This window comes from Gouania willdenowi, chromosome 5 (assembly GCF_900634775.1).
Source record: "Gouania willdenowi chromosome 5, fGouWil2.1, whole genome shotgun sequence".
Taxonomy (NCBI): Eukaryota; Metazoa; Chordata; class Actinopteri; order Blenniiformes; family Gobiesocidae; genus Gouania; species Gouania willdenowi.
In genome coordinates, this window is record NC_041048.1 from 34989769 (window position 1) to 35002658 (window position 12890).

At 38.9% G+C, this 12890-nt stretch overlaps 1 protein-coding gene across 10 annotated transcripts in view; it reads right to left on the reverse strand.

The window, feature by feature from the left end:
• Positions 1 to 12890, reverse strand: part of magi1b (membrane associated guanylate kinase, WW and PDZ domain containing 1b) — a 222070-nt gene that overhangs the window by 19350 nt on the left and 189830 nt on the right. For 9 of the 10 annotated variants that reach the window (XM_028447813.1, XM_028447808.1, XM_028447811.1 and 6 more), the window contains 3 exons: positions 11173 to 11365; positions 8205 to 8597; positions 1362 to 1565 (listed from right to left, as the gene is read on the reverse strand). In XM_028447813.1, coding sequence (XP_028303614.1) covers positions 1362 to 1565; positions 8205 to 8597; positions 11173 to 11365 — 790 coding nt within the window. The remainder of the gene's footprint in view (positions 1 to 1361; positions 1566 to 8204; positions 8598 to 11172; positions 11366 to 12890) is intronic. The other variant, XM_028447809.1, reaches the window with a different exon arrangement.

A 12890-nucleotide genomic window follows, 5' to 3' on the forward strand; every position in this document is an offset into this window, starting at 1 on the left:
AAACATGTAATGGAAGACAAGCAGAGATGCTTTTGTTTTGAAAAGTGGATGTTTGACTTTCAGCTTGAAAACCAAAATTCCCAAGCAAAAATGTAATTTCCGGTAGTACGCATGTGACAGTGTACTGAGTTTGCATCGTACTGAGATTGAATTTGCGCATATATGCCCATGCGCACACATGCGCACTACCGGGAGATGAAGTTTTGCTAAAAAAAAATTATTCATTTGTGTTTATTTTTAATTTCAAAGTGAACGGAAATGTGTATTGGATTAGGTTAGGCTAGGGTTAGGGTTATAATCTCAGTACGGAGGCAAACTCAGTACGTGACACCGGTCCCAGAACAATTTTACATTCCGCTCGCAATGCATCATGGGGCGGTTGAGTATGACTAGTGTGACCATCGTGCATACTTAATAAATGTCCCAACATAGTATACATCCGGGTATGTCTCGCGTACTCTAATCTAATGTGAACGCACTACATACTAATTTTGACATCAAACTTAGTGTGAGTAGTACGTTAGTATGAAATATCAAACACGGCCTATAAGACCAATTAATAAAAGTACGTGTAACCAAAAACTATTTCCAAAGTTTTTGCTTTTGTTACCTAACAAAAATGAAACTATTATGTTCACACTGGACAAATCCAATCAGAACTATGTTTCTTTATTTAGAAGGTATCAAATCAAAACTACTAAAATGTCCCCATTTAGTATACATATGGGTATTTCTTGCATAATCAATCTTTCTAGGGTGCATCAAACCCAGCAATGTTTTAAAATCAATCTGCCCCTAGTTTAATTATGTTCCAATGGCCAAAATAGGAAGCCTTGCAACATATTTGCTAAATCAATTTATATTTATGGGGTCCAACTCAAAGTTGACATTTTTATATTTTTATATATGCTAACTGATGAGTGATTTTTACATTTAATATAGCATTTGGGTTATTTTGTGCTGGAATAAATTATATATTTTGCTTTGAATAATGAAGCCGAATAAAGCCATATTGAGACATTTACACAAATACCATGATAAATTGATGATCTATCTAGCAGTTATTTGTAATTTCGGTTTTCTTATGTTCTTCAGGAAAACAACAAAATAATGCGACAAGATTTTGAGATATTATTGTTTTCTTTTCTTTTTTCCACTGGCTTGCTGGACCCCATAAACAATGATAAAATTGGCTAATATTTTGCTTGGTTATTTTGTCTAACAAATTTAGATTGGGGACAAAAAATACTAAAATTTAAAAAAATGTATATGGGGTTTAATGCACCCGAATGAACGACATCAGACTTAGTATGAGTAGTATGTTAGAATGACATATCAAACAGCCATAGTGTCCAACTCACCATCTCCAGGAATGATCCGTAGCGTGACGGTGTTCCCGGCCTCCTTGATGAGGTTAACGATGTCCGAGTGGGATTTATTGGTGATGGAGCAGTTATTAACAGCCAGGATCCGATCGCCCACTTTCAACTTCCCACAGCGGTCTGCTGGGCTTCCCTCGATGATGCGTCCTATTTTGTGGGGCATGGCCACACATGCATTTCCAGCTATGGTCACCATTGTAAAGTATGTGCGTGTAGTGTGTGTGGGTGCGTGGTGTGTGTTTGGAAGGGAATGTGATTGATAAGAGAAGGAGAGGAAAAGCAAAGGAAATCAGGGATCAGAAAAGGTTAAGGATTAAATGATCAACAGCCAACAGTGACCCAAGCCAGAGACACCCAGAGAGGATGAGAGGGTCAGAATGCTGCAAGCGTAACCAAAGCACGGTGAATTGAAAGGTGCATTATTATGAAAAATTCACTTTCTAATGGTTTTGCTACAGTGATATACATCCCTTTAGACTCATACAGAGGGCCAAAGTTGAAAAACTTCTGTTTCCTTCCTCCCTTTTTATTCCACATTTTGTAAAAAGTCAGCTCAAAATTGGCAAGTTGGATTATTTCACATTGCGGAAACTCCTCCCCCTGGCAATCCTGGCTCCTCCTACCCTATAAAAGAAAGTGAGCTCCTCCCTCTCAAACTACCTCATAGGTAAATTAAACTTAGAGAAGGCAGATTAATATCACAGTTAATATCTTTACATTCATTATATAGATAATTTAGTGTATAGATAATCCAGTATATAGATAAACTGAAGATCGCTCACAGTTTCATTTTTAGTATCTGTTATACTGCCTTGAATCGCCTTTATGGGATGATCTGACGTGTTTGTGAACCAATGCGATGCAGAGGTTGGACAAAACAATGGACTATCATCTTAAATGGACTATTCCTGTGACCTGAAGAGGTGAGGACGAGAAGAAAGCGACGTTGCAGCTCATGTGAGTGTTTGAAACAGCTGACTCAGCTGATAGTTGAGAGTTTACTTCCCTGCTGCGCGGAGTTAATGTTAATGATTTACTGCTACTGCTGTAATAAACACAGACGATGAAGCAATGTGTGTTTTTACTCATGCATAAGCGTTAGGCCCCTAAAAACAGCCCGTTTTCAGGAGCGCTCTGAAAATGACTTGTGAGACGGCTAAAACTCCAGAAAACAGGCAAGTTTGGGAAAATAAACCTGTAATACTATGCTGTTGGGGTTCTTAGAACAATTGGAGATTGGAGAAAAATAGCATAACACTGGACCTTTAAACTTGAAGTGAAATACTGATTAAACCTGGAGCTCATTGTTTCTTTTTCTGCAGAAAGGCTTCCCATATTTAATCAATGTGAAAAGTGCACCCGAGCCTTTGTGCACTCTGTTTGTTCTCATTTCTCAGCTGCAGCATCAGCCTTCTAAAGCGGGCGTCATTATCGTGATTTGAATTGTATTTTCTTGCCGGCAGAATGTTTGATGGTGTAACCCAGGGGTGTCGAACTCCAGTCCTCAAGGGCCGGATTCCTCACACTTTTAGATGTGTCCCTGCTCCAACACACCTGAATCAAATGCATGGCTCGTTATCATGCTTCTGCAGAGCTTGATCACAACACATTGGTCTCCACCAGGAGCGTTTGAGTAGGGGCACATCTAAAAGTCTCAGGAATCCGGCCCTCGAGGACTGGAGTTTGACACCCCAGGTGTAACCCTTGTACGCAAACTCGATATCGCAAACAGAGCCTGCAGAAAGCTACAGAGGTAAACATACATCATGGCTGACGTCTCCCCGACTCCCCTCAGGTTCCCTCGCTCTCTTACTCTACATTTATCCTCTCCACCAGTGTGCTCCCATTCTACACCTATGGCTTCTATTCTACAGCCTCTAACTATGGCAGCTGCTTTGTGTGGTTTTAGATTAGACGTGGGCAACTGGAGGTACAGGGGCCACATGCGGTCCTCCGTCTCACTTTGTGCAGCCCCCCCAAAGGAAACTCAAAAACTAAGAACAAAAGATCCACAAAGTGACTCATAAAACACACAAAATGACAACAAAGACACACAATAAAAGTACAAAAAATGTCAACAGAATAACACAAAAAGACTGCAAAATACACAAATCAACAACAAATATGCGCAGAACACAGAAAATGACTCCAACAATGCACAATTTAAAAACAAAATTTTAGAAAATGACAGAAAAATACACAAAATGACAACAAAGACACACTTTGACCACAAAATTAACAAACAAATGTCAACAGAATTACACATAATGATCGCGTAATATACAAAACAAGAAAAAATACACAATTTGACTACAAAAACTAAAATGTGCAGAACACAGAAAGTTACTCACACAATGCACAATTTAAAAAACGAAATTTCAGAAAATGACAGAAAAATACACAGAATGACAAGAATGGACAAAATAATAAACACACAACTATAAAAATATACAAACATAAAAAAACACAAAATGACATACAAATCAATTACAAAAACATCAAATTGTTTAGATAATGCACAAAATTATTTTAAAAACACACCAAACAACAAGAAAGTCAGAAAGCAACAACAAAAAAACACACGACAACAAAACTAAATCTTTTGTTCTTTCCAATCACATTTTTGTGGCCCCCGCTGTGATAACAGTTACTCATGTCTGTTTAGATCAAGTGACATCAAGATATCAGATATTAAAGACAATGCAATCAGATATTTTAATAAAAGCATGTTATAATAAAATTTTATTTCATTTTACATAGAGTAAAAAACAACTTTAGCAAGAATACTGATTAATCTTATATGTATATAAGTGGATCATTGCACCTGGTTAATCAAATAATGCCATCAAATAATAAGAATAGTCCAGAAAAATAATCCAGCACAGTGACAATTATTTGCAGTTATAACAGGGACTCCTCTTTCATGTGATCATTACATATGGATGGAAAAAGCGGAATTCACATTCTCAAAATGGAAAAAGCAAACTGAACAGGTCTTTTTCTTTATCATTATTTAAAATTTCACCCCAATATTTCACGGAAATCCCTCACATGCATGTTTTGGGACAATATCACGTGTTTAAATGGTATTTTTACCAGGAAAAACGTGACTAAATTTGGCTAAAACTCTTGTTCAAAAGGTCACGCTATGTAATCATGGCTGCTATGGGTGGGAGTAATTATGGATGCATCGTCATCCAGAGATAGTAATCGATATACGATGCATACATTTCCAATAATCGTTCATTTAAATTACAGTTACACAAAATACTGTAGGATAACTAATATCGATTAACTCATTGTAAAATCACTTTGGTACTTTAGCTGCCTATTTAGTCTATTATTATTATTAATGTATAATTACTAATTCATCTCTATTCTGTCCCTATCTAAAGAGTGTTTTCATTTGAAAAAATAACCTAATTTGAAAGACAGTAAAGAGAGTAGAGGGTTCTCGCCAGCGCTGTTGTGCGTCGGGGCCCCCTATGGTGTAATTTTGACCCTCTACAGTGTGATGTCACCCCCTACGCTGCGTAGGGGGCTTTTATGTACGTTTTTTTCCCTTTTTTGATCAGTACCGTCATAATAATTGTTGTACACTTTGACCTCCAGGCGTGCCCGTGTTGTTTTAATTCTCTTTTTTAATCTGCATTACAGAGAAACACATACAGTACATCACCCGCACCATCTATTTAATACAGACAATTTGCTCGGATGCTCCAGTCTTTACTTGAGGACCCCAAGGACCCCTGCAGCCACTTAGCTTCCCTCAATGTTGGCTCTGTGCATCTTCCCCTCATAATCTACAAATTAATGAGTTGGGGGGGGGGGCGTGTCCACAACAATCCCAATATTAGTGCAGGTCCCACATAATACCAAATTTTGAATTTAAAAAGCGCGTTTTGGAATCAGTATTTTGAATAAAGTGTTTTTTTCTTGTCACAGTGTCTGAGTGTTTATTAGTGGAGGATCTATACCATGTATGAGTAACTCTCTAACTCATCATGACCTTCACCAATTCAACAAATACCTTTTGGCTTTAAATTAAGCAGTAACAAAGATGAAAAAAACCCCAAAAAACTTTAGCTTTACTTGATATAATTTGCCCGTCAGAGGTATATAAATTAAAAAAATTCCGGGGGGATGTGCCTGGAACCCCCTACAGCACCAGCAACGATGGCGCTCCCCCTACACTCTGGTCCATAGATGAGCGGTAAACAAGCTACAACATCAGTTACTATTTATTTCATAACTTGTGTTTACTTGTGTTCCAATGTCATAAACATAGCTGCCATTTTTGAGCATGTAATAAATATACAGTTAATCATCTGCTGCCAACAACAAGCACTTTTATTTGGTTTCACTTTCAAATCTTTTGTTCCATTTCCTTTCCTCAGGAAAAATGTTACAAAATCTCATTTTTTCCCCTTCCTCGCAGGCTTTCAACTTCAGTCGAGCTGCTCGATCAAATTCTATTTGCATTCACACCTGAACTTAATAATTCAATAAAAGCATCTCATGAATCCCATATTCAACAGAATCAAGTCCTTTTAGGCTGTAAAATATTGAATGTAGACACTTTAGTGTCGTACGCTGAGTTGTTCAGACCATAGGAGTTCTACCAGTAATTTTAAATCTTTACAGTCCACCCACACACACACACACAGAGCAGATCATGGGGAATAATGCAATGTCATGGAAGTGTGGGTGTTTGGTGCTGCATTGACAAATCTTTCAGCAATCGGTGGGAATAAAACACAACTTGTTTGCTATCATTTACTTTGCATAATCCTGACTCTGGGTGTCCTGTAGTTCCCATCACACACTAGACTAAATTAAGCTTTTAGTAGCGTTGCTTTAATTAAACTAGTGCCCACACAGCACTCGTTCTCATTATGTTGTCATTAGGCTTTTAGCACCGACCTGTGCAACAGAAGCCATTTAAGTTCAGCTAAATAATCCACGTGCCTTATGTAAGACCCACTTCACTTGTGATCAATTATGAAAGCGCAGTGTGAGCAGTGCGAGCAGCTGCGGGAAAAAGAAAGGCTTTTTGTGTCTTGGTTTTGACAGGCAGGCTCAGATGAAAAGGAGGAGAAAAAGAGAGTCAACACGCCTTTGAAGAGTGTTGGTATTGATCCAGTGGGAGTGTAAATAGGCTAAATCGATAACCAGCTGCTTAGCGTTGAGAGGATCATATGGGTGACATAGAGGAATCCCATGAAGGAGAGAAGAAGATCAAAAGTCCCAGTGATGAGTGAGAGCGCTGGTGTGTGGGTGCAGAGCAGGGTTGGGGTCAGTTTGAATTGTAATTGCGTAATTGGTAATTACAATTATGATGCCGGTGTAAGAAGATAATTGACTTTGTAATTGTAATTGGCATGGAAATTTGCATTACATTTGATTAAACGCAAACCTATGGAACCATGTGACAGTTCTATGGCTTATACATACGTAGTTAACAATGACTAAAATATGTTTCTGTACGGGAAATGACAAGCTTCTCTCTTTAAACATTTAAGCAGAAGGTGTTTTGTAGTTTTATTCTGAAAATTCAAAAGGCTTTAATTTCTGGTAGCTCCACTTCCAGGTTTGCTTTTTTCAAGGAGTGCACACTTGATAAATGCTGGGACCACCTGATGACAATGCTTTCAATTGGAAGTCGTATACCATTCTTTGGAGTGGAAGGGGTTGTACTTTTGTTAGTTATCTTTATCAAAGATGGTATATTTATTTTGACATCTTTGTTATTGATTTATTTAAGATGGTTGACTTAAATATATACTTGAAAATAATGTGTATGAATGTGTTTTATAATGTGTATTTATATACTTAAAGTTAATATGTATTTACAATATTCCTGATTTTATTTTGTGTTATCAAGTTTTTGTGTCAGTTCTCTTAAGGATGACTTTATTATTTAAAAATAATATGAAATCGAGGAAAAAACAGGCAAAAAAAAAGGCTCAGGCACCCAAACAAAAAACATGAATACCTAAATTTTCATGGAAAAGGAAGACATACATGTTTTAGTGTATTTTACAGCTGATTTAAGACATGGGTCAAAACTGACGCTTAGTCATAAAACATGTGTCAAACTCAAGGCCCGGGGGCCAAATCTGTCCCTTCAGAGCATCTGATTTGGCCCGCATGAGAAAATGAAAATATGAATCATTCAGTAAATTACCAAATTATTCAGTTGTAAATTATTGTTAAAAGAACTCAACATTTTTTCAAAATCCTGCAAATTTTCTCAAATTGTTCCACATAATCTCCCCAAATTAAATAAAAAATTGGTCAAAAAAATAAATAAATCACAGGACATTTAAGTATCTGTCACTTATTGCTTATATGTTGTTGAATCCTTCTATACTTTGTCTAAATTATAACTGGAAGTGCAAACATCTGCACATTAATGTTGAAATTGTTTGTTTTCATGCCTAAAACCTGTGGCCCACTTGTATTTGGCCCCTGAACTAAAATGAGTTTGAAGCCTCTGTCATAAGAGATGCTAACAGAAAGCTAACACAAGAGGAAGAGGCTTATTTATTAAATGATTAATGTGATTAATTGTAGTTTCAACTTTAGTAATTGAGAACATAATTGTAATTCACTGTCAGGGGGAAAATAATAATTGTAATTTCAATTGTAATTGGGAAATATGCCAGTCAACGTAATCACAGTGGATAATTGAAGACTTAAATGTAATTTAAAAATGTAATTGACCCCAACCCTGGTTCAGAGTTGGTTTATGTAAGATGTGGATGTGGTATTGTAACGTCACAGAGGGTCTCCAAAATAAACAACAACTCCATCACTCACCGAATGTAGTTCCGGCTTCTGGTCGCGACACGGATGAGACGATGACGAAGCCAAAGCCTTCGTTCTCACCGCGGTGGATCTCCACATCGTACGGCTGCAAAGTGGAGGAGGGGTTTCCAGCAGAACTGGAATTGAGGGGCTGTGAGGAGGAGGTGGTGGCGGCTGTGACTGCTGCTGCCGGCATCACAGTGTTGGTGTTGCCATTGGCCGCCGGTCCTCCGCCTCCTCCGCTGCCGATGCCGGAGGTGGAGCCGCTGCCGGAGCTGACAGTGTTGAGGGAGTTCTGGCTGCCCTGCGGGGTGCGCTTCCCGATGTCGTCGGTCAGGCTGGGCGCCTGGATGCTGCTGTGGTGGGAGGACGCCGGCGATGGAGGCACGTCTCCTTCTGCTTTCACTGGAGAGGGCGAAGAGAAGAAGAGCTCAACTAAAAAAAGCCAGACTGGAGGCAGGATGATAGTGTAACCTTTCACCATGGTATGGTTAGTTCATCTCGTCTTTAAAGAGTAACTAAACCCTGAGGTTTTGGCTGACGTGCGTCTGGGCCGGAAATTCAGAAAATGTCTTGATTATGGGCGGTTCTCCTGGAACAGTTAAGACACGCCCAATCTATACTATAAAATCTACAAAGAACAATCTAAGCTATACTAACTACCTACTCAATGCTCATAATTCTCTCAATCCAAAAATCACCACTGATTGTTAACAGGTGCTAGTTTTTATAAGAGGGGCGGGGCCAACATAGGTGGTTTGTGATGTAAGAAACCACCAAAACGTCACAAACGACCATTCTCAGTTTGATTTTTAGCTTGAAGCTGGTCCCAGGACGATTTTACATTTCGCTCGCAATGCATCATGGGGCGGTTGAGTTTGACTAGTGTGCTCACAGCGCATTCTTAAAAAATGTCCCGATATAGTATACATCCTGGTATTTCTCACATACTCAGTCTTTTCATACTATACATGTGAACGCACTACATACTTAATTTGATGTCAAACATAGTATGAGTTCAACTTTTAGTATGACATTTCAAAGATGGCCTTTGACTCAAAAGGCCAAGAGTTCGACAAGAATTAATAAACACTCCTTCATACCCAACTACATTTGAAGAGTTAATTTGCAAAAGCACATAACTCAGTTTTTATGCATTTTAAGTAAATACATTTTTTTTCATAAATTACTTAAAGTGAAATCAGTCAAATCAAGGTTGAGTGGCTTTTGAGAGTTGATCCTCTTCCTGGTCAAACCTGCTTAACTTTGATTTGACTCTAAATTATGGAAGAAAAATTAATTTAGTTACAGGTTACAGTTACGCCTGCCTTTTCCACTAAAATGATTAGACAAATACAACATTAATGGCAGCACATAAATAGACAATAGCTGTGTTTTCATTGCTGATTTTCGCAAAATAAAAGCGATATTGAACGTGTTTCCATTGAACGTTGCTTTGGGCAGGAGCCTCGTAACTCCCGTGAAATCTCATCCCGCAAGACTTTGCTGCAGAAAGATGGACGCTCCAAACCTCTTTATAACACTCTGCATTGCTTTGTTGTTTCACGTCTAATGTGGCAGAAACAATTTTAAAGTCTAATGCTAAGAAATGTCCTGGTCTCCTCTTCTGTCTACACGTACAGCGTCATGTTTTCTCGGGACGTGTAATTGCAGAAAAAGTGTTTCCATAGCGCTTCCTCCTCATGAAAGAGTCAAAACTTCTGAGCGATATTTGAGCGTTTTTTTGTTTTTTTTTATTCAGGCGTTTCCATCACCTGTAATTATAGAGTCTTTTAGATTTTGCGCATCTCCAAGGGTAATGGAAACCCAGCTAATTACAGTAATATGCCAGTACTGCAAATCATCAGGATCAAATACAATGGACCCATGTCAAATATGCATTAAAAGCAAATGCAACGATTAAACACCAAAAAAACTCAAATTTAGCCAAAACCAAAGAGTTACAGTTATTTCCCAGCATTTAGCAGCATGATAGCTGAGGGGATAAAAATGAATATAAAAAAAACTCAGACTGAAAATGACTAAAAACTGAGTTATCTGCTTTTGAAAATGAGCTATTCAATTGTTTTAAGCAGAAAAAAAAGGTGCTTTTGGGGTTGTAGTTACTCTTTAAAACTGGCTTGGGAGAAGAAGCATGTTCCCTAAACAAAGGATGCACTGAACACACGAACGGCGGTGGTCCAGTCCCATCTGGACATTTCATTCCACATTCATTTCCTGTACGGAGACTGGAAGAAGGCGCCTCATCCTCCAGACTGTGAGGCAGCCACGGAGCAGCGCTGCTCTGATGTCTGGCTTCTGTCATCAGGCCAAAGGTTGACCACCCTCTTCATCTTATTTATGTGCCTTTCTTTATCACTCGCTGTGGAGCGGAGCGGTGGGAAACCGATGGAACCATGATGAATAACAATGAAGCAATACTGTATGGATCCCATTTTAAGACACTGGACATTTTTTTTGTGGTAAAAAACCTGAGCTCATAACACCATCAATTTCATTTTATTCCTTTATGACATTATTTGTACTACGCTAAAAAATAGAAACTCCTTTTTAATCTCATTTAAAAATGAAAAACCTGATAAAAGCACCGAAACGTGACTTTATTACACAATCATTTTGTGCTTTGCGTGGTGACATCATTGATTGTAACCTTAACTGTTATAAGAACCTGTGGTGTAATCTTTAATGGAAATGTGCAAAAAGTGATAAGAAACAGAACGTATTACTAAAAAACTGCAAATGTTTTCATTTCAAACAGAGCCTGCAGTATTTCATTGGCCTACTTTTCCCACTCGAACTTCTGCATCTATAAATTTTGCCATAAATTACAAACCATGCAGGCGTTTCTTTTGGGATTTCAGCCGACAAAAATCAATGAAACCATTTTTCTCTTGTGTACGTGTCAGCGAGTGCATACCTGGCTAAGTGGGACTGTAATTAAAACCGGAGCGTTACTTACCTGCGTAGCTGGTTTTGCGTCGCACCATGAGGTTGACGTGCCCCTGCTTGGCCGCCTGCTGCATCAGCTGCACCACCAGCTGGTGCGACTTGCCCACCACAGCCGTGCCATCCACAGATATCAGCTCGTCACCGGACCTGAGGCGGCCGTCCTCATCCGCAGCCCCGTACTTTACTATGTGGCCGATGTAAATCTGATACACGGGGGGAAATGTATGCATTAGAGTTCACAGCAAACATGACGCTGCCGTTAGCTGTGTGGACAGACCGTCTACTTTAAAAAGCATAACTTAAAACCCTTTACTTTGGCCTGTGGAATAAACTGCCAGCAGAGCTGAGGTCAGCACTTCTTTTCACTACTGCGTATGACTGAGAGGGAGATTTCTCATCTTTTTCTTTTTGATTTAAAGTTTTTACTGCAGACCAATGTTGACAACGTTGAAATGACATGATGGCCTGAAGTTGAGAAGACGTCTTTGGCAGGTGCAGAGTGAAAGTTTTTACGTGTTTAGCGGTCTGGCTGGGCCCGTTGTGGGGGGGGGGCTGACTAAGGCTCATCGCACGGGTGGCGTCCCCTGGTACCCTCAGCGGCTATGGGCGTGGTCGTCGGCCCTGGGGGGGCTGCTCCCGGAGCTGCTGCTCCCGGAGCTGCTGCTCCCGGACCGACTGACGTGAACGTGATCTGGAGGTCCGTGTTTAGTGGGGATTGATTTTAAAACTGTTTAAAATGTTTTCTGTTCCCTTCAGACATTTAACTTGACGCCATGTACCCCCTACTCCTGGACACTTAAAAAACATCATAATGTAATGCAGTGTTTTTTCACCTTGGGGTCGTGACCCTTTGTGGGGAAATGACTGATAATTTATAATAAAAAAATACAAATTAAAATTGCAAAATGTTTTATCATTCTTTTTCAATAACAATGATAACAATAATTCAGTATTAAATAGCTCTTTTGGAAAAAAAAAAAAAAACTCCAAGACGCTTTACAGGAAGACAATGTTAACACCACATACAAAACAATCTTAAATCCAGTTCAAATAGATAAGTTGTGATATTAAAATGGGGACACGACCCAAAAAAGTTGGTAACCACTGATGTAATGTCACATACAATGTAGTTCTACAGTAACGTGTCTCTGAATTTTACTTATCTCGTTGAGGAATATTGTATTATAATAAAAAATAATGATCTGTAAGGAATGTGAATCAGTAAAGCAATATACCAATTTACATTAGGTTCATTGTCATATTTGTGCTTTTTTGGTTAGATTGTTTCTCTGTCACGGTCTTACATCGGCTAATGTTTAATTTGTGGCAATGCATGGAGGCTCCTGACTGCTGCTTGATTTACTGTATATTCTAGTTTACAATTTGCGTACCCCACTTTGGGAACCTAGCATGTAAAGCAAATTAAATTGTGTATGAAATGTGCTATACAAATACATTTGCCTTGACTATCATTACACAATGTGATGCAGTGTTAGAGAAAAAAAAAATAAATTACAAAAACTTCTTTTGCAGAACGCGAAAATGAGCAGTAAGTTCCACTGGCTCCCAGTCAGCCTCAGAATACACTTTAAAGTTCTACTGCTGGTGAATAAATGTGTGAATGGGTTTGGGTCCAGAATACATCATGAAATGTTAGTCAGGTCTGAACCCAGCAGGTCTCTCAGATCTATGGCCACAGGTCAGATAGTGGAGCCCAGAGCTCACTGT